General features: G+C 37.1%; 1 protein-coding gene across 8 annotated transcripts in view; it reads left to right on the forward strand.

Moving 5' to 3' along the window:
* Positions 1 to 23169, forward strand: part of VPS8 (VPS8 subunit of CORVET complex) — a 296045-nt gene that overhangs the window by 104521 nt on the left and 168355 nt on the right. For all 8 annotated transcript variants that reach the window (XM_057306778.1, XM_026497368.4, XM_048215283.2 and 5 more), the window contains 5 exons: positions 353 to 427; positions 1329 to 1364; positions 2490 to 2580; positions 3008 to 3054; positions 4026 to 4115. In XM_057306778.1, the coding sequence (XP_057162761.1) occupies positions 353 to 427; positions 1329 to 1364; positions 2490 to 2580; positions 3008 to 3054; positions 4026 to 4115 (339 nt within the window). The remainder of the gene's footprint in view (positions 1 to 352; positions 428 to 1328; positions 1365 to 2489; positions 2581 to 3007; positions 3055 to 4025; positions 4116 to 23169) is intronic.

The raw sequence follows: 23169 nt of genomic DNA on the forward strand, positions 1-23169 counted from the left end.
CTTAGAGGTACTATTTTCAAACAGCCCTGTTCTTTGCCAGAAGCCGTGAATGTCTGTCTTCCAATAATGGGCAGGTTGCTACAGTTTCCCTTTAGATTTAGAAAGTTGGCGTATTCCTCCCATGTCTGCGTTATGCTGAAAAATAAAAAGACCATATGTAAACAGGGAATTAACTTTTTGCACTCTGTCTTTTTTGCCATTTCCAGTGACAGACTGGCACTTGACTGACATTTTTTCCCCACTAATTTACGGGATAAAACTATGCTGACCTAAAATGTCTGTGTATACTTGACATTCTTTAAAACTTAATGAGACTTCTAATGCATATAATTTTTACTTTTTTTTTTTATAGGCTTTGGTTGGAGAGAAGGCTTGTTATCAATCCATCAGTAGCTATGGTGGTCAGATCTTTTATTTGGGGACAAAAGTAAGATCTTCTACTCTGTAACTTGGCATTTGTTCGTGTCAGGGTAGTTGCAGTTGAAGGAGGTTTCTGGTAAAGAGAGCTGTGCATTACAAAGTGAATATTGATCAGCAGTAATCTAAAACTTTTAGGGGAGATATACGTGTGTGTGTATACACACATACAGAAATATATATATATATATATTTTCTTTTAAATAAGCTCTACACCCAATGTGGGGCTTGAACTCACAACCCCAAGATCAAGAGTCTCACGCTCCAACTGACTGAGCCAGCCAGGCTCCCTTTTGAGGGGTTATATAGTTGTGATTTTTAGCTTATTCATTTTCTCTACTTTTAGACATATTTTTACTTTCATATAGGTTATCATAGGATGCTTATTTTCTTGATTGAAGGATATGCTTTCATAATCTTCACATTTATGTTTTCATGACCAGTAAGATACCTTATCATGTATATTTGTCATATAATTAAGATGTCCTTTAGCTTAGATCAGCTTAGCATATATTAAAATTCATTGAGGTGTTTGACTTAGAATAGAATCACTGGAATAGGAACTTTTTTGTATATTAATTTGTTCCTTGCTTTTTTTTTTTTTTAACTTGGAGGAATATTTCTTCATCATTAAAATTCAAAATATTATCGAGTTAGTACAGACATTTTGGGTCATTCTTTGTTCCTTTCCTGTGGAATTAACTCCTTTGTTGGTAGACTTAGTGACCATTAAATGTTTGATTTACTCTTTAATGTGGGCCCTTGAAAGCCCTTTAGAGATATCTCTAATTGTAGTATGAAATATTTTTCCTTAGAGAGATGTAAAATGGGATGTGGGACTGGGACAAATGTGTCTGCCAAACAAGGCTGTTAAAGATGATCATTTTAATTACAGTTTCTTTATTTTCCAGTCTGTTTATGTGATGATGCTGAGAAGCTGGAGAGAGGTGAGTTCAAAGTAATTTTATATGTTAGAGCTGTTGAATTGATAGCATCTTAACATTTCTGTTTTGACTTTGCAGAAAAGATTATTTGGATTTGTGCTTTTTAATTTCAGAAGTGTACATCAGTGATTCTGAATCACTGTAACTATTAGGTACTTGATTTGATAAAACCGGCCATAAATTAGGGTTACATTTAGCTACGTATATGAGAAAATTTAAAATAACAGTGACTTCAACAAGATTTCTCTCTTATGTAAAAACAGTCTGGAGGTAGGGAGTGTGTGGCTGGTGTGGCAGCTCTGTGGTCTTTAGTATACTGTCCTGGTCCACCATCCTTGTGTGTGAATTCTCATCTCTAGTTCATTTTATGTTCGAGAATGGCTGCCGGAGCTCTAGCTGTCAAGTCCACATTCCAGGCAGGAGGAAAGGGAAGAGAAGGGCTGACCCCTGCCTTTAAGGTCATATCCCAGGAAGGCCAAACAACGCTTCCACTTACCTGTCATTGGCCAGAACTTAGTCACATGGCCCCAAGTGGCTACACAGGAGTCTTAGAAATGTCCTTAAGCTGGTATATTGTTGTCTCAGGTACACTTGGGATTTGTTACTAAGGAGGAGGAAGTGAATGGAGGTTGTAATAAACAACTAGCCATTTTTGTTATACTGACATTCCAGCCTTCTCCTCTTTTCATATTTAGGGCTTGTGGCTGCCTGTATTAGCCCATACAGTCACTGTACTATCCAGTGCTTTAAGAAATTATTTTTCCTAGAAGTACGATAGTCACAGGGGTGCCTGGGTGGCTCAGTTGGTTGATCGTCTGACTCTTGGTTTTGGCTGAGGTCATGATCTCAGGGTCCTGGGTAGAGCCCCGCGTCGGTCTCTGTGCTCAGTGCAGAGTCCTCTTGGAATTCCCTCTCTCCCCCTGCCCACCCTGCTCGTCGAAGACGTGCTCTCTCTCTCTCAAATAAAATATAAAATCTTAAAAAAAAAAAAAAAAGATAGTTACATAGTTATTGGAATAATTTTAGCTGTTAAGCAACAACTTCTGAAAATGTATTAGGTAGAATAGGAATTCCAACTGGTATTTAGTCAAACAAAGGGGTCTAGCTTTTCTCATTTATTCATTTTAGAGAGTGGATCATCTCCTAAAACAAGATTGTCTTACAGAAGCCTTGGCTCTTGCATGGTCTTTCCATGAAGGAAAAGCAAAAGCAGTAGTGGGTAAGTTAACAGAATACTAGTGTAGTAGACGTTGTTTAGAGTTGAGAGAATGAATCATCATCATCATCACTCATAGAATACTTTTTAGCTTAGTGTTCAAATATTTTATGAACAAGATGTTATCAAACCTTACAGACTTCCAGTGAAAAAGGTTAATGACAAATACAGAATATAGAGTTTTAATGTCACTTTTAAAATTCTTTCATAAGGAAAATTTACTGTTGGAATAAAAGGGAAGTACGTTGATATGTGATCAGATCCAGTAGATGGGAGACACTCTTATTATGACATATTAGTTAACATTTTGATATCTAAGGATTATTGTAATTATGTCTATTGTTAGCACAGATTGTAAATAAAAGACCATAACAGTGTCAGTTCTGAAGATCTGGACTTTGTTTTTGTGCTGCATTTTGCTTCTCTGCAGGATTATCAGGGGATGTCAGTAAGCGAAAGGCTGTTGTTGCAGATCGGGTGAGTATTTTAATAGGGGCTTTACGAGGGTACAGTACAGATTCATTTTTGGTATTAATAATTTGGGGGCATAATTGGGTAAATGACTACAGTCAAGAAGAGAGTATATAAAAAAAACAAGTCAGGTTATAATTCCCTGGTGTCATCCTGAATGCTTTTAAACTTTCTTATCGCCTTTCCATTTTTCCCTTGCTTTTACTCTCTTATGAGGATGATAAAGTTATAAAGGAGCCAAAAGACAGCAGAAAGGAGGAGGGAGAAAGCCAAGGGTCTGGATTATTTCTCAGCCTAATTATAGCCCATAGAAAGTTGACATGTGTTAGTATTCATAAACAGGTGATTATGAGAAATAGAAATACTACCTGTGTGTTTGTGTTGCCTGAGGTAGCAGAGAGGGCTGACGTTTTATTATTATTATTATCAAATAGCATTAATCTAATTAATGCTAATATTAAATGTTGGCTTTGTCTTCCCAATCTGGACTTAGTTGAATCCATTTATTCTGTAGTCATTCCTCTTTTTTTATTGTGCAAACGCATTGGTAAAAATTACATTTCAAGTTAGTGTAAGCATATAGGAAATATGACTAGAAATTGGTCACTCTTCAGACTCATGAACAGTTTTCTCAATATTTGCTAAAATACTTTAGGGATTTGTGTTCTATCTGTGCTCTTGAGGGAAAGACCTACAGCAGAGCATTTTTGAAGAGTTTAACTTCAGTTTTTCATTTCCTGAGCAACAGAGATACCACTGAGGTCTAGAACCTGGAGATTAGCAAATTAGTAATAGCCCTGAGGCTGAAAGAAATTAGTCTGGGGTTAAAAATAATGGGAAATAAAGGCACTAAAATTTTAAATTGTATTTTTAATAAAGCTTGATCCTGTATTACTTAGGAAGATCCACATATATTAAGTATTGAAAAATATGAGAGATTTGTTTTTATTTTCTATATAAGGCTATTTTCCTTACAGATGGTAGAAATCCTATTCCACTATGCAGATCGAGCTCTGAAAAAGTGTCCAGACCAGGGAAAAATCCAAGTGATGGAGCAGCATTTTCAGGTACACCTTTGCACGTGCTTCTGAGGGACATGGCTGTGAATAGGTCTAATACTGCTACTTTGTATTACTTGAGAATGGGGCTTTCATGTTTTGGTTAAACATTTTTCAGCCTTCAGAACTTTATTTCTGGGCTTTTGGGGCATTCTAAATGATGAAGTTTTGAAGTAACAGGTCACATGGGAACAGATGCGTAAAATGTTGTGGAGTATTGATGCAATTAGCTCCTTAGTGCTATGTGGAAGGAAAGGATGTGTCTATGAGGGTACATACCTGTGAATTGACATCTTACAGTGGCTGACACCTTGCTGATGACTAACATTTATGTTAACTAGGCTAGTTGGAGAAGAGGTGTACTACCAAGGTTTAAATTTAGTACTAGGAGCACCTGGGATTCAACAACAGATTGGTTACCCAAAAAAAAAAGATCTCTAATATATGCTAATGAAAGATCTTTAGTTTCGTTTGGAACTCAATGAAAATGGAAGGCAAGGAATAGTTTAAAGACCTACACAACTTATATTATGTGAGTTGTACTATTCGTAGTGATCTCCAATTATATTTATTGCAAATCTCTGTTTGTCCTTCTCCATTTTTCAAGCTCCCTCTCCTCTCCCTTGCCTTCCCTACCTTCACTTTTAACAAAAATTGTAGGGTCAACAAACATTTTCTAGAAAGGGCCAGATGGGAAAATTTAAGCTTTGTGAAGGGGCCGCATGGTCTCTGTCACATATTCCTCTTTGTTTTCTTTCTTTCTTTTTTTTTTTAAACAGCCCTTAAAAAATTTAAAAACCGTTCTTTGCTGTGAGCCTTTCAGAGACAGGCTGTGGGCAGGACTTAGTCCGTATGGCAAAGTACTAAGCCCCTGGCACTTGGGCGTATAATGTGTAAAATAGACATGGTGCTTGCTATCTTAAAGTTTGCAATGCAGTCAAAAGAATTTTTCTTGTGTACATTAATGGAAATACTTAGAAGAAATCTAGGGGTTTTGACGTTCCAAAGAGCAGGCATAGCGTATATATTTCCCTATCTCCATTCAGTGCTAGGAACTTTGGAAGACAAAGGTAGATAGTGCAGTTAAGAGCTGGAGGGTATGAGTGGAGGATTTGGTTTCCTGAGCTGTGCTTTTCAATGGCATGGTAGTGGGCTTCTGGCAGAGTAACTTTTATTACTGTTTGGTTGTAGGCTTATTAAATCTATCAGTAAAGTAGAGGAATAAGCCCCAATAAAATTATGAAATCAGATAACTTAGAAGGAAGGCATATGGCAGAAAGAAAGCACTCGGGAACAATACTGTTTGGTAATAATACCTTGTATATAAATAAATTTGTATATACCATTGTGGTATATATAGAATACAATATTTTAACAAGGAGGTGTCTGTTACCAAGAAGTGAGGGGATAGTATTTAGGAAAGAACTCTGGCCATTGAAAGGTACACTTTTTGGAAAGAAACCTCTAATAGGGAACACTTGGAGGGGCTAATGAGGGGTGTGTGCGTATGTGTGATACAGAAACCACTGTGCTGGGGAAGGATGTGGCAGAGAGCTGTAAAAGAAGAAAGGAAAAAAAGGTGATGTTCTGGTGGAGAAATGCAAAAGAATCTTAGCATGACAGGGATTTTAGATGATTGTTTCTAATACAGATTATAAAATTTACAGAGAAACAAACTAGTAGGATTGTGTTCTTTAGATATATGTTGGAAGTTTCATTCTGCGAAAAGCGTTTGTGCTATAATTTTGATTAATGATTGAGTTTCCTAGAAGGTAAAGGAAACAGTGGTGGAAACCATTATTCCGGATTTACTTTTTATTGGTGATTGGGGAAATAGAGTGGATACACTCTTCAGGGAAAAAAAAAATACCACTTAATTTTAAAGATTGTAATAATGTTGAGAAATGAGCTCCTCTTGAATCCTGTGTTTTAGAAAGCACATGTTTCAGAAGAAAAATATGGGTACAGTCTCATGGTTATAGGCTTCAAAAAACAAATGGGTTCACAAAGGACAGGAAATTCTTAAATTTTGACATAATAACCACAAAAATTTGAAGAGAAAGGAAATGGGGAAGAATGTTGAGAGAAGTATTGGTCTACAAAGCACAGACCAGCTATGAAAGATGGAGAGAGGCAGATAATCAAAGATATATGTCAAAGGCATCATGAACCTATAAGACTGTTGGAAAGGAAAATAGTCCCCGGATTGTGCCTACCAAAATGCTGAGGGCTACCCAAAAAGGGATTTTGACCAAGATTCACTGAGTATCTGCTACACACCAAGTACTATGTAAATTTTTTTTAAATATAATTTTTATTTAATTCTCTTGACAACCCCATGAAGATAGGTGCTGTTTTTAATCCCATTGCATGAATGAGGGAAGTTGAGCTGGGAGAAGTTAGGTGATTTTCCAAGACAGCATTGCTGGTAAGTGGTGGGGCCAGTACTCCAATCTAGGCCTTTCTGGTTTCAGAGCCCAGCTCCTAACCAACTATTGTTTTATATGGTTATTTTCAGAGCAAGTGCAGGGAAAGGAACCATGAGGGGTGACTGATGTTAATAGGTGATCAAGAATGAGAATTCCAGCAAACATCTAACCCATTTAATGCTTACTGTGTGGCTGGCACTGTTAATGCTTTACACGTATTAACTCACTTAATTCTTTCATAACTCTGTAAGGAGGGTACTGTTTTTATTCACACTTACAGATGAGATTGAGGGACGGAGAGGTTAAGTAACCTGTTAAGGTCACACAGTTTGTAAACGATAGAGCTGGGATTAGAATCCAGGGTTGGGCTTCAAGTCCACATTGCATTGTTCTACTCTACTAGAGAACAGCACTTCTTATTTTGCTTCCATTTTCTCATGAAGAGAATCGTCTTTAAAGTGGAAAAGCCTAGTTAGAAATATATTAAAGAAAAAGCTGAAGCCCAGCAAATGTGACATATAGTTTGTTGCATAATGATTGTTTAAATCTCAAAACCCAGTGGAATTATAACCCAGATACAGTTTGAACAATCTGTGTCGCTATTCATAATTTTTAAGTAACTTTGGATTCATTTTTAAATAAAGCATGTTCAATTAAGCATGGATGCCTAAGCAGAGGAGACACAGTTTATTTCACTCAGGAGGACAATTTTATTCTGGAAAAGGTGATCTTCAGCCCATTAGAATGAGTGAAATACATGTATGGTTGGCCACAAATCTGCCTTAATGTGTTTAAATTTTTGATCATGAAATCATTAAATAGGTTGATTCTTAAAGTGTTTTTTTTTTTCTTTTTAAAGGAGGAGGACTTAGGAAAGTATCCACTGATAACTCCAGTGTGGTTTATGAACATTTTCCATGAGTTCATTTGACAACCACCATGTAAACTCATAAGTTACTTTTTTGAAAGGAAAATGAGGACAGTATATTCATGGGATGCCTATTACATGATACCTTGATTTCATTCAACCGTTGGTCTGAATTTTTTATTATCCTAATGGCTGAAATAGATTAATGAGTAGTAAATAGATTGGTAAATAGTAAATAGCTTTGCAGCTAGATAAACATCCCTACCCAAAAGAGTATTCTTTGGTGGCTTAGTATTAATTGCATTTTAAGGCTCTTTCATATCCAGTTTTTTATAATTGATTTGGTTGAAGATTTAGTGAGTGGCTTGTGAAATTTAGGTGGCACCAAGAATCAAGGTTCAGAATAATCTTGACAAAATGCCGTCAAAATTGTTACAAGATGAAATTTAACAAGGATGAACATCAAAACTGCATTAGATCCAAATAATGAAATTACATGAGTATTGGATTAGGAAGATCTCGCTGGACAGGATTTCAGTTGACCACAAACTTAGTATGAGTTAGTAGTTTGTGAAGGCCCAGAAAAGGTAAGTAACAGTACCACTGGGCTACCTTTTGGAAATAAAAGTTCTGAGATACTTTATGGACTATTGACAGATTCAGCCACATCCCACAACCAGAATGGTGGGAGATTTAAAGAACAGCATTTGGAAAAAACTGTACTTGGTTTGTTTAGTCTGATGGCTAAGTAAGTGGAGACATGCCTGTGTTCAGATGATGAAGAGCTCCAGTATGGGGGTTTACTGTATTGCAGCAGAAGGAAGGCTAGTATCAGTGGGTAGAAATTAGGAGGTGTATTTCAGTTTAAAATTACACAGGGAAAGTGTAAAAGCTCTTGGATTGATGTGCCTCCTATTGTTGAATGTTTTGAAATAGAGGAAGACCAGCAGACCAAAGACTTTCTTTGTGGGGTGGGAAGATCTGATATTCTGTATGAAGAAATGATCATTGGAAACATAACCTCTAATCCAGTCATTTGAAATTTCTAGTAAGACTGGTTTCTATTTCAGTCAAAATAGTGAGAATTTATATTTTACCAGCAGGTGGCACTCGTGCCTGCTGCTTCAATTTTCATCTTTACTTTTGATGAGAAGCCTGGCCTTTTCCTTTGAGTCAGGATATATAGTTCAGTATTTTTGCTGTTTTCCGAAGACCAATCAATATTTTGTCCTTTCTTAACTGTAGAAAATAACTTTGGAATCTCATAATAGTTTCGATAGGCTGTGGCTTTTATTTATCTGAGAAAAGATTTGTTGTTGTTGTTTTTATAATGATTTTTTATTATATTATGTTAGTCACCATACAGTACATCCCCGGTTTTCGATGTAAGGCTCGATGATTCATTAGTTGTGTATAACACCCAGTGCACCATGCAATACGTGCCCTCCTTACTACCCATCACCGGCCTATCCCATTCCCCCACCCCCCTCCCCTCTGTAGTCCTCAGTTTGTTTCTCATAGTCCATAGTCTCTCATGTTTCATTCCCCCTTCTGATTACCCCCCTTTCTTTATCCCTTTCTTCTCCTACTGATCATTCTAGTTCTTATGTTCCATAGATGAGAGAAATCATATGATAGTTGTCTTTCTCTGCTTGACTTACTTTGAGAAAAGATTTGAACCTGTAACTATATTTGTATGATAACTAGTAGGATTAAAAGGAATTAAAGCATTCTCTGTCTCATACATCTTGAGCCTCACCTTTTTTTCTGGTCAATTGTTTTGCATCCCAAAACAAAGTCTAACAGCAAACAAATCCTTTCTTAGCCCCATGCTGTTCCCAGGAGTCTGCTGCCTCTCGTTTGCCCGTCCTTTACAGAGCCAAACATCTTGTGTTGTCTTGGTTACTCACCGCCCTCTCCTCAATCGCGTCTGTAAATTCAGTGGACCCTTTATCCTTCCTCTCAGTGGTCCTCAGTACAGTTCAACACAGTTAATGACTTCTTGAAACAGTCTGTCGCTTTGACTTTTCTGGTGTCCTACATTTCAGGTTTTCTCTCTTGCTGCTTTCTGGCTTGCTTTGTTCATTCTTCTTTCTCCTCTTCTATTTAACCAATAAACGTTAGAATTCTTCACAATACTCTTGTCTTTTATTTCTGAATCAGTGTTCTCAAGATGTTGTCTGGACCATTTATTTCAAAATCACTTGAGAGGATTGGTTAACAGTACTTTTTCTTGAATTATTTGCCAGGTCTGCTGAATCAGGCTCTCTGGGATTTTTGACCACGATTCCTGATCAGCCCCTGAGGTGACTCTTAAACAGATTAAAGTTTAAGAATCATTACTTTCTCTCCCCATCGGTGATGTAGAGAAAGGACTGTCTTACTAGTATCTCCAACCTAGATTGTTTTCTAAGTTCTGAGATCCATATAGTAGGTTGCCCATTTACATCTCCACTTGGATGTTTTATTTATTTTCTTTAAAAGATTTTATTTATTTGAGAGAGAGAATAAGAGAGAGCACAAGAGCAGGGTGAGGGGCAGACTCCCTGCTGAGCAGGGAGCCCGTTGTGGGAGTCGATCCCAGGGTCCTGGGATGGTGACCTCAGCTGAAGGCAGACGCCCAACCGACTGAGCCACCCAGGCGCCCCTCCACTTGGATGCTTTAGAAGTACCTCAAGCTCATGAACATCCCTTCACGAAGCCTTCGCTAATGGTCCTTATTTAAGTGGATGGATCCACTGTATATACCTGAAGCAAGTTGAGTGATTCTTGTCTTTTCACTCGTTCCTATTGAATCAGCCCTTTGACCGTTTCTCTACTCTGTTTACATCATGCCATCCATTCTGCCACTATCCTGGTGCGGGTCACTATCATCCCCTCTTGGTTTATTACCATAGCCACTTCCCGTACATATTCTTACTGCACTTCATTCTAGAGAGAAATATATATATCAAGTGTAGACGTGAGACTCTCTGGGTTTTAAGGTATTTTAAAGACCATTGTCCAGGAGTAAAGACTAAATTCCCTAGCAGTTTCTAAGGGTCTACATCATGTATCCTCACCTGTCTCCCCCTAATTCTCTGTATCCCTACCATACTAGAGTTTTCAGTTTCTTGACATCCCTATTCTCTCTTAACTCAGAGTCTTTTCCCATGGTGTTCTCTCCACATAAAAATTCTTTTCTGTTTCTTTTTAGCTTAACCAGCTCCTGTTTATTTTCGAGTCTGAGCTTAAATGTCACTTCCTCTGACTCCCGGATTAAGTCAGGTGCATTTCTTTGTAAAATACCACGCACTTTACTGACTCAGTATCAGTCTTTCCCAGCTGAACTTTGTAAGTCTAGGGACTGATTTATCCAAGCATCTGGTTTAGTGCCCTTGATTTGAGAAATAGTTGTTGATGGAATTAAAAAAAAAAATGTTGTATACAGTGTTTGTTTTGGGCATATGTGTGTGTGTGTATATTTTACGTAGGCTCCACTCCCAATGTGGGGGCTTGAACTCAAAACCTGAAGAGCAAGAGTCACATGCTCTACCGACTAAGCCAGCCAGGCACCCCTTGGGTGTATGTTTTAAATCCGACTCAGGGAGGTTTGAACTGAGAACAGAACTTAGCGTACACAACACAGATGTCCATAATCATGGCTAATATTGTGTGCTGTGTGCCTGGCAAGTATCTCATTTAATCTTCATAACATACTCGAGTAATTATATATCCATTTTACAGATGTTTACAGGTAAACAGACACACAGAGGGTTGAATAACTTCCCTAATATCATACAGCCAATAAACAGTAGAATCACGATAGGCATCCAGGCTGTCTGGCTCGAGGAGCCTCCACCCTATACTCTGCTAGGGTTCATGCACACTTTATATTCTTTGATTATCTCAGACCAATATGTTGTTAAGTAGCTCTTTTTGAAAAAGAGAGGAATAAGTAATATCTAAATTTTAGGAAGATACTGAAATGTATAAAAAAGTAAAAATACAAAATGAATTCATTTTAGTATAGTAATGGGAATCATATCTGAATGATTGTGGACCATTTTATTCTCCGTCTTGTTGGTCCTCCATAGCATTCAGCACAGTTAATGACTTCTTGAAACTGTCCCTTTGGCTTCTCTGGTATCAGAAGTCTCTACTAACAGTGTTCTAAACTCAGAAGCTGGTCAGTTAACTGCGGAAGCAGTTTCATGTATTTTAGGATATTGTATGTTGCTTCATGTTTGTGTATGAAACAGGGTAGAGGTATAAATAAATATAAGGCATTTTAATATGAAGGATTTGAAAAATACTATTGTTTTAAACGATCTTAAAAGTAAAGCCTTAATTAATTGTTCTCAGGCTCTCCTTCCTGCATCATTTTCCCCTCCATGAGAAGCAGGTCATTCAAGGCCATGGTTGTAGCCCCTGTTGGCATATGTTTTTGTATTAGGAGTTCATGCCGAAGAGTGGACAGAGACTAAAAGCTGAATGCAGAGTGAAGCAATAAGAGCCTTCTTTGTCTAACTCATGCTTCTTTGAGGTGATTTGAGGAAGGGAAAATAGTGTTGGTGTCCAGCACACCACCTTATTCCTGAGGCTTGATTAAAATATTGGTCTAGAGAGTTAGATCTTTCCTAGAAGATTGTTTTGTTATCATACCTGGAAAAAAAGAAGGAAAAGTACACACACACACACACACACACACACACACACACACACACACACGTACAGAGGGACACTTCTATCTACATAGCTGCTTGTGGTGTTTGTATACTAATACTAGAATACAGCTGCCTCCCTCTGATAGCCTGTGGAGATAGACCTATTGGTCTGTCTATGTATGTGTGTGTTTTGGAATGCTTAACTACTCTGGTATATATATATATTCCAGGCTTTGTTAAAATTTTGAATCATTTTCAAAGCATTCAGTTTTCATTGCCTGATTGACTTCTAGAATACAGATTATGAGAGTGAATGCCATTGCTCCAAAAAGCAAAGGAATCTGCATTTGCTATCTCATCTCTTTTCACATCATCCCTATGAAAGAGGGAAAGCCAGAGATGATATCTTTAGTTGGTAGATGGTAAGATAGTCTCAATGCAATAAAATTATCTGTTCATTCATTCAAACAATTGACAGGCTTAAATTTAGATTTTCTGTCTATCAGTTCAGTGTTTTATTCACATATCTATTGCTTCTTTAATCTTAAGTATATACACATATCTAATAAGAGAAGCAGTTCATTATGGCCAATTTATAGCACTGTGCATTGAAGAGGAGAGTAGAGAAATTATTTATTTATTTATTTATTTATTTATTTATTTATTTTCAATTTTGGAGACCAAAAATTCAGCCATTTTTCAGAGGCATTCTGCAAGGTATTGAGACTGAGAGGAATATTCTTAAAGCAGGTATGGCTCACTGTTTATGTTTGTGTTGAAAGACTTCAGGTAGATAGCCACAAGCAGTACCCAGCAGAGGCTGAACTTAATGGAGGAAGGGTCAGAAGTTTGTATGTGGGCCCTTGATCTCTCAATATCCCATGGAGAGGCATGCATAGACCAGGTGTCTGACCGGGTGGACTGAGGTTTTGCTTCAAGAGAAGGACCTGTCCTTTCCCATTCTCCTTTCTTTTAGGGCTTTTGTGAGAGCAACCTTCCCAATGGGCTAAGTGGGGTGATCATTTGAGCTTGGGCACCAGCTGCTCAAGGTGGTCGTGTACTAGTCCTGGAATGTCAGCTGTCTACATCTGACTGCAGATCCTGTGCACAGTTGGGTCTGTGCTTAGTCCTTGCTCCTGGGAGATGGAGAGCTACTGATCCTACCTAGCTTATTTTCAGGCATCTAGGAGATTGCCACCAGGGGTAATCGCCTGGACAATCTAGTTTGTCTCTTCATAATTAGATACTGGAAAGGAAGGTTTAATATATGGAAATAGACTTGGCTTTAATATTTCATTTTGTTTGTAGTTCTAAGTGTTCAAAATTGATAAGGACTTGGTTTCTTTAGGAAGCCAGTGAAAGCATTAATTTGAATGAGTTAGCTCTATTTGAGTTGAGAACTCTGTGTATCCTCTTTTTAAAATTAATTTTGTCTTGGGATAATTGTAGATTTACATTCAGTTGTAAGAAACAATATGGAGAGATTCCATGTACCTTTAATGTGGTTTTCCCCAGTGGGCATGTCTTGTAAAACTGTAGTACAACTGTATAACCAGCATATTGACCAGTATAGTAAAGATACAGAACATTTCCATCACCATCAGGATCTCTCATTTTGCCCTTTTATGGCCACACCTTCTTTCCTCCCACCCTAATCCCCTTCTTAGGCCCAGACAACGATTAATTATTTCTATTTCTAGAATTTTGTCATTTCAAGAAGTTATGTAAATGGAATTATATAGTATGTAGGCTTTGGGGATTCGATTTGGTGGGATTTTTTTTGTTGTTTTTTTTTTAACTCAACATAATTCTCTGGTGATTCATCTAGGTTGGTGCATCTGTCAATAGTTTTCTGCTTTTTATTTCTGAGTTGTCTTCCCTTCCTACTCTTCATTTAGAACCACATTACACAGTATTAATAATTTTCCTTCAACCATGAAACACAAGAAAGCTGAAGACAAGGAATGGCTATTACATTTACCCTTGTTTTTGCTTATCATGTTCTTTCTTCTTTTCTGATGTTCCAGGATGTCCATTCTTTTTATTGTTTCCTTTCTGTTTAGAAAACTTTCATTAGCCATTCTTTGGGAGTAATTTTGCTGACAGCAAAGTCTCTTCATCTTAGAATGTCTTGATTGCGGAGACCTGGGTGGCTCAGTTGGTTAAACGTCTGCCTTCAGTTCAGGTCATGATCCTGGAGTCCTGGGGCCGAGCCCCAAGTAGGCTTCCTGCTCAGCAGGGGTCTGCTTCTCCCTCTACCCCCCCCATCACCTGCTCTCTCTCTCTCTTTCTCAAATAATAAAATCTTAAAAAAAAAAAAAAAAGAATGTCTTGATTGCCCCATGATGCTTCAAGGATATTCCACTGGGCTTAGGATTCTAGGTTGTCAGTTACTTACTTTCAGCACTTGAAAAATACTGTGCCTCTTGCTCTGACCTCCGTGGTTTCTGATGAGAAATCCAGTCGTTCAAATTGTTTTTCTCATAGCTGAGGTGTCATCTCTTTGATGCCATTTTGAAGATTTCTGGGTTTTTTTGTCTTTAGTTTTCAGAAGTTTGGAAATCTGTTTAGTGTGGATTCCTTTAGAATGATCATACTTGGATAAATCTGTGTATTTGTGTCTTCTGCCAAACTTGGGATATTTTTGGCCGTTATGTCTTAAAGTACTTTTTCAGTTCTACTCTCTATCTTTTCTTCTTCTGAGACTCTGATGGCACATTAGGTCTTTTGTTCTAGTACCATATGTCCCTGAGTATCGGTTCATTTTATTTTATTTTTTTCCAGCCTGTTTTCTCCTTCAGATTGGAAATTTCTCTTTGTTCTTTCTTCCAGTTAAATCATTTTTTCCTCTGAACCATCTATTATTCTCTTGAGTCCTTTGAGTTTTTTAAAAATTCAGTTATGGTATTTTTCAGTTGTAAAATTTCCATTTGGTTCTTCTTTATATCTTTTATTTCTTGGATGAAACTTTCTATATTTGTATTTGTTTTAAGATTGTAATTATAATTATTGAAGCAGTTTTATCATGGGTGCTTTAGAAATTTTGTCAGATCATCTGACATCTCTGTCATTTTAGTCTTGGCATCTATTGATTATTACTTTTTAGTTCAGTTTGAGATCTTTTTGGTTCTCGGTATGATTTGTGATTTCCTTTTGAAACGTAGACATTGTGAGTGTTAGGTTGTGAGACTCGAGATCTTGTTTAACTTCTGTTTTAGCTGCTTCCTTCTGATACTGCTCTGACAAGGGAATGGGTCCTGCCTTCTTACTGTTAGTTGGGGGTAGAAGTATAGGTTCCCCTCCACTGATACCTGATAGAGGGTGCTCATCCTCACTGCTGGACAGAGATGGGAGTTCTGCTCCTTACTTAGTCTTCTCTGATACTTCACTGGCTAGTTAGGGATGGGAATGCCTCATTACTGTTGCCTGTGTGGCCTCCATTGACTCATGGTGAGAGTAGCATCACCACCATTGGATTGGGCATTGGTGAAAGTTCTGATTCTTTTATAAGTCTCCTCTGACACCACCCCATTGGGCCTCATTACATGAATTCCACTAGCACTCTCCGTGTGGCCTCGAGGGGGAGGGATTTGTCACTGCCTTGTTGGAATTGAAAGTCCTCACTTTCTTAGACTTCTCTGATATCATCCTACTCGGCAGAGGGAGAATTGGGGTACCTTGTTACATGCCGTGGAGAGTGGAAATCTAGGTTTTTCCACACAGTTTTTGCTGACATGGGTGGATGTATTAGTCAAGGTTTTCCAGAGAAACAGCCAATAGTGGATATAATATATATCTATATCTATATCTATATCTATATCTATATCTATATCTATATCTATCTATCTATCATCTATCTATCTATCTATCTGTCTGTATGTATATAGAACCACATCACACAGTATTATGATTTTTGCTTCAGCCATAAAAAGTGTGTGTGTGTGTGTGTGTGTGTGTGTGTGTGTGGAGGGGGAGAGAGAGAGAGAGAGATGTTAAGGTACTAGCTCACTTGATTCTGGAAGCTGAGTTGTCCCAAGATCTTCAGTTGGCAAGTTGGAGACCGAGGAGAGCTGATGTGTAGTTCCAGTCCAAGTCTCGAAGGCCTGAAAACCAGGAGAGTCAATGATGTAATTCCATCCTGAAAGCTGGCAGGCTTGAGACCCAAGAAGAGCAGATGTTTCTGCATTAGGGAGGACAATCTGCTTTACTGAATCAACTGATTTATATGTTAATCTCATTTAAAAATTTGCTTGACCAAATATTTAGGTACGTTGTGGTCCAGCTAACTCGGCAAATAAAATTAACTGTCACAGTGTGTGGGGGGCCACAGTTTTTTCTGTGGTGTTTGGCCAAAATAGAGCAGATATTTTTACAAGGTTTTTTGGTTTTTTTGGGGTTTTTTTGGCTAGAGAGAGTAGCTTTCATTGAGCCTTTTTCTATCTGTGTGCATGGGCATTTCCAGGTTGCCAAGCTTCTTCAGTTCCAAGTCTGGGTTATATGGTAAAAAGGAACCAGGAAGCTCGCCACTATGTCTTTCCTTAGGTCCTGAGGTCCTTAGTAGGTCTGCCTTCTTCCATCTTTCAGAGTCTTCTTTGTTGTATGTATTGTCCAGGGTTTTTAGTTATATTAGTAGGAGAGATAGGAACAGATATGTCTGCTCTAGCTCCCTGGAAGTGGAAGTCTCCAATGTCTCCTTTTTTCAAGGCATTTCAAGGTTTCTTGGATAATGGAAGAGAAGGGAATGAGCAGAAATTTGGAATCATAGTTTAGGCCAAGAGAACTAAGAAGTGCTGCAGGGAATGGAAGTTGTTGAGTGGCATATAGTAAAGATTTGCAAAGAAGTAATTAAAGTCTACGCATGTATTCTAAAACTAAACCACTTGTAATAGTGTCACAATTCTTAATTTTTAATCTTAGTTCTCTGCTTCAGGCCCCTTCAGTGGTTTCCATTACATTAGAATAAAGTCCAGAATCTTGCACATTCTCTCCCTTCCTCATCCAGTGCCAATTTTTGCTTTCTGTGCTCTGGTCACACTGTCTCTCTGTCTTCAAGGTTCTCTGATGTCTCTTATGTCTGGACTGTCCTTCAAGTTACTATTCCCTCTCACTTGATGGCACGTTCTTCCCTCTAGTTTGGTTGGTCACTGCTGTCTCTTAGGTATCCATTTAAATGTCCCATTCCAAGGAAGGCCGACTTAGGTAAGGTCTCCTTGCTGTAAGTTTCCCTGGCATTTCATATTTCCCCTCTCTTCATTCTCATCATACTTCATTGTTAACTACTTTAAAAAAATCTTTGTACCAGACTATAAGATATGTCTGTTCTGTTAAATCTGTATCATTAACAGCTAGCAATGTCCCTGGTCTATAGTAGATGCTTTATATAAATATAGTTTATATAAATATAGCTTTGCCATATTTGTATATATCCTTGTCTCCGTGTTCTAGCTACTTACTTCTGTAGCATTGAGATTTACTATACATTGTTGTATTACCTGTGTCTATTTTTTTAAATGTTCAATTTATTTTTTTGTATTAATTATACATTTGTATGATTTAAAAATCAAGAGGTATGAAAATGTATACAGTGAAAAGTCTGTCTCCACCCTGATGCCATCTGCCCAGTTCCCGCCTGCCTCTCACCATTGTAACTAAGTTTTCATGTATATTTCCAGATTTTCTTTACGTAAATACAAGCAAATATACACAGCTTTAACCACCCACCCATTCATATTTTTTCCTTCTTTAGCACAAATAATAGGAAACTGTATTTGCGATTTTGTACTGTATTCCCACTTAATATATCTTGGAGATCTTTTTATGTTGGTTCATAGAGAATGTGTTTTTTTCACTTTGGTAGTTGCATAGTATTTATTTTTTTACACTATTGTAAATATTTATTTATTTTTAACTTCAGTTTCAGCTTGTTTGTTTCTAGTATATGGAAATGCAGGTGATTTTAGTATATCGAACTTCCATCCTGCAATCTTGCTAAACTCCTTCTTTATTAGCTCTAATAATTCTTTGTATATTCCCCCAGATTTTCTACATAGATAATCATGTAGTCTGCAAATAAACACAGAATTATTTCTTCTTTTCCGATCTGGATGTCTTTTATTTCTGGCCTTATTCTACTGGCTCTACTATGGCCTCCAGCATGACGCCGAATAGAAATTTTGAGAGTTGACATCCTTGTCTTGTTCTGGTGAGTGGGAAAGCATCAGTGTTTGATTTATAAATTTGATGCTAGCTATTATAGTTTTTCAAAGATGCCCATTATCAGGTTGAGGAATTTCTATTCTTAATTTTCTATGATTCTCTTATTTTTAGGAATGAGTGCTGTTCACTTTTGTCAAAATTGTTTTTCTGTGTCTACAGAGGTGATCATATAGTTTTTCTTTATTCATTTGTTAATATGGTGAATTGTATTGATTTTTTTAATGTTACATCAATCTGGCATACCTGGGATAAAGTCATATGGTTAATATGTATTGTCTGTTTTATTAGGACATCTGTGTTCATGAGGAATGATGGTCTGTTGTTTTCTTGTAATGTCTTTGTGTAGTTCTGGTATTGATGTAATTCTGGCCTCATAGAATTATTTGTGAATTTTTCCCTGCTTTTCAACTTCATGGAAGTCTGTGTAGAATTGGCATTGTTCCTTCCTTAAATATTTAATAGAATTCACCACTGAAAGTATCAAGGCCTTGGGTTTTCTTTGTAGGAAGGTTTTTAACTACCAGTGCCAATTTTTAGGAGGTTATATATTTCTTCTGTTTCTTCTTGAGTGGGGTTGGTATTTTCTATTAGATCTTTAAAGAAATTTGGCCATTTCATCTGAGTTGTCAAACATATTGGGAAAAGTTGCTCATGACATTTTAATTACCCTTTTTATGTCTGGAGAATCTATAGTGATGTCATCTTGTCATTCTTTATTTGGTTAATTTCTAATTTAATTCCATTGTGGTTAGAGAACATACTTTGTATGACTTGAATCTTTTTAAATTTGAAACTTGTTTTATGGCCTAAAATACATGATCTATCTTAGTAAATGTTCTGTGTACTTGAGAAAAATGTATATTTTGATGCTGTTGGATAGAGTGTTCTAAAAATGTCAATTTATAGACTTAAGGCTATCAATTCAATATGTATCACTTTCATTATTGTCTTTATATATAATCTTCAACTTTGGTATTCATTCTTTGAAGAGTTTTAGAGAAAGTTTATTTTTAAGTGGGAAAAGCACCTTATTTTCCGATAAGTGATTACTTTCTGGTTTTATTGTATCATGATCAGATACTGTGTGTACTAATTTTACCTTTTGGAGTTTATTTGGATTTTCTTTGTGGCCCAGCGTATGGACAGTTTTCATTAGTGTTCAATGAGCATTTGAAATATAGCGCTTTGTGTGTTTTCAGAGAACAGTTCATTATCAATCAGATTTTTTATAGATCTTGTAAACCCTTACTCATTGTTTTCCACCTGATTTCTCATGGACTGTGAGAAGTAAAGTGCCTTTTGGATTGTGCGCTTTTCTCTATTTTTCCTTCCATCTTGTGCTTTATGAATGTTAGCATTATATAATTTAGTATGTACTATAGAGTAATTTAGCTTATAGAAATAGTTAGTTTATCTTCACTATGATTTATTTATTCATGTAATTGCCCTCCTGGATTTTACTTAATCTGCTAGAAACATTACATCCTTTGATTTTACTTCGCATGGTATATACTTTTGCCTGTCCTTTTATTTTCAGTCTTTCTGGGTCACTTTGTATTTGTATTTATTTGTTTACTATATAGAGCTGGGGGGTTGCTTTTTTGAAGTTTCAGATTTTTGCTTTTTTCAGATTTTATTATGAAAATCTTAGGTAAGCCAAATGTATTCTGTTTTTATTTTTTTAAAGAAGCCTTTCACCATTTTGTGCATTACTTCTGATTTGTGGAGTGTGTATTTAATTATAATGATTACCTTTAGGATTATACCTAAAGGCATAGTTCCCTTGATTCTCTATTTCTTTGGGCATTGTTCCTTGCAGTGATAAAAATTAGCATCTCTTTTCTTCTTCCTTTCACGTCAACCCCTTCTTCATTACCACATTTTAACCATTATCTCAGTATTTGCTTTTATACTGTTAAAACGGGCTTTTAATTCCAATTTTAATTGTGAGCTTTAAAGGATATCTTTTGGCTACCACCTTACAGATGAAGCCAGTGAATCTTTTCTACCTCCTACCTTCTTTCTTCTCCCAGTTTGTCTTAATATAAATCTTTTACTCATCGTCAGAGGATATCAGTTTATTTTACTTTTGCTGTTAAATGTAGTTCATGCTTATCACCATTGCTTTTGCTATGGTCTCCCTGGCAATTTCTTAGTTGCTGAAGCTTTTTCATGAAGAAAGATTCAGGAAAACAGTACTCTTTGAGTTGTTACATGTTCAAATTGTTGGACTCTAGCTTTTATATTGAAAAACATTTTGACTTTCCATAAGGGTCTTGAAGATCCTGCTCTATGACATTCTCGCATTGAATACCACTGTGGGGGAAATCCTAGGCTAGGCAGATGTTTTCCCCCTGTCGTAATTAACTGTTCATTTCTTCTGGCTATTTCTTTACCTGTTGAAATCCAGTGATGTGACTGCACTGGATGTCAGTGTAACATTCTAAGGCCATTTTTTCCCCTAGCATTTGGTGTGTGCTTTCAATATCTGAATTTAAGTCTTCTCCCATTCTCTCTCTCTTTTTTTTTCCTTTCAGGAAATTTTCTTGAATTGTATTTTGAAGTGTTTGCTCTGTTGAATTGTGGAGTTTTTTTATTCATGGGTTCCAGTTATACATATATTGATGTTTTCCCTTTCTTTCCTCTCCCTTCCTCCTTTGTCCTCTTTCCTTCCCCCTCCTCCTTCCTCCTCTTTCTCTCCCTCCCTTCTCCTCACACACCACCAAATACTTCATTTACCACTCAGTTGTCTGCAGGCTGGATGTTACCTATCACTGTACCTACTGTTTAATCAGGAAGATAAAACACCCATTTACTAAAGATACCAATGATACCCAAATTTCTAAATCCAGTAAACACTTTTCAGATCTTACCATCTTCAGTGCTGTATTAAACAGTGATGATCACCTTTCCTTTTTGAAGTTCTGTATCCTTTAGCTATCTGTGACTCTGTGCCCTTCTTATTTATGATTGTTCTTGAGTTGGATTTTGTTTCTATCCTCTGACCATATCATAAGGATATGGAGTCTTAGGATTAGTTCATTGTCCACTGGTTTCTAGTTCTATCTATTATCCCGGGACAAATTTATTCATATACATTGTTTCCTCTCATGATTTAGAAATCTATAAATCTTTCTTTTTTTTAATCTTAAAAAAAAAATTTTTTTTAAAGTAATCTCTACCCTCAGCATGGGGCTCGAACTCACAACCCCGAGATCGAGAGGTGCTCGCTCTACCGACAGAGCCAGCCAGGCACCACTAGAAATCTGTAATTCTAACCCTGATGTTTTAGATTACTCAGTTTCTTATTATTCAGCATCTAAGTAAAGATGTTCCTAAAATCTGCCCTAGTCCAGACTGCACTTAGCTTCTTTCTTCTAACACTTCTGCCTATATTCCTTATCTCATTTTGTGACATCTACACTCAACCATCATTTAAGCTAGAAACTTAAGGAGTTATCATAGACTCCTTCCTATACCATCCAACCCACAACCAATCTGTCACCAAGCTCCAGTTTTACTTTATAAATATCTCTTAATTCTGTCTGCTGTTTTTTAGGTCTACCATCACTACCCTGGTTTAGTCCCCATTTCACTTTGACTGCTGTAATGGCCTTCTACCTTCAATTTTGGTTTTCCAGATCTTCCCATCATAAAATCACTACAGTGATTTGTGCTAAATGTATGAATCTGATGATTTCACTCTCCATTAATCTCTCTAGTAAGTGTATCCTTAGTACTTAGTACTAGACTAAGCACTTCTTTAATTTTTGCATTTAATAATTTTAAATATGTTTAATAGTTTCTCATAATACTTGAAGTTTTAGAAGTCTACCTCTGCTATTTGTAGTTCTGTTGATGTTTACTCATGGTGAATTATTTCATGTGGTGCTTTAAAATATATATATATTTTTAAAGATTTTATTTATTTATTTGACAGAGATAGAGACAGTCAGCGAGAGAGGGAACACAAGCAGGGGGAGTGGGAGAGGAAGAAGCAGGCTCCCAGCAGAAGAGCCTGATGTGGGGCTCGATCCCATAACGCCGGGATCACGCCCTGAGCCGAAGGCAGACGCTTAAGCGCTGTGCCACCCAGGCGCCCCCTAAAATATTTTGTTTTGAGCACATCTTCAGTAGGGCTTTATCAGTAGAACTTATTTTGCCTGTGTTAAAAGTACTGTCTCCAGAGAAATTTTGAATTTGCTTCTTTCAAGTGCCCCAGGAGTATCCTTTTTCAGAATCCTCTTTTATGTTAATTTCTTGGCTTGATTTTTCCTATCCTAAGGAGATAGTGTAAATTCAAATCTCAGATCCACCTACAAGCAGGATATTGATTATAGACAAATTTACCCCCACTGAGTCCAGGCTGAGACAGACAGTCTTTCTTGTCATCTTCCTATGCTTATAGGCAGATCTCTCCCCCTCCCCCTTTTCCTTTCACTAAGGATGCAGCTTTTTCAAGAATCCTGGTTTTAGAATGATCTTTGCTTCAGTCTCTTGTGTTGCAAGAGTCTAAGGTCTCAGCTTCTTTCTGGCATTAAAACCCAAGCTCTTAATGTGACCAACAAATGTATAAGACAGTCTCAGTGACAGCTAAGGGCTTAACTGTTTTGGTTTTCAGTTCCCTTTTCATTTTTAGACTCGTTTGCCTTTTCTTTCTTAGGAACTCAGCTGTGTATTGTAAGGAATGTTTATTACATTGTTCCCCAGCATTTCTAGGGAGATTTTTTTCCCTTCCGAATATCTGGTCCACTGTATTCTCATACAGGGATGACACTTGCTGTAGCTCTAACACTTTTCACGTGATTTTTCACATGATCTAACGCTTTTCAATTATTTTAGTTCCTGTTTTTGAAGAATCTAAATAAGATTTTAAATCCTGTTGTAAGGAATATTGACTAAAG

This window comes from Ursus arctos, unplaced genomic scaffold (assembly GCF_023065955.2).
Source record: "Ursus arctos isolate Adak ecotype North America unplaced genomic scaffold, UrsArc2.0 scaffold_4, whole genome shotgun sequence".
Classification (NCBI taxonomy): domain Eukaryota; kingdom Metazoa; phylum Chordata; class Mammalia; order Carnivora; family Ursidae; genus Ursus; species Ursus arctos.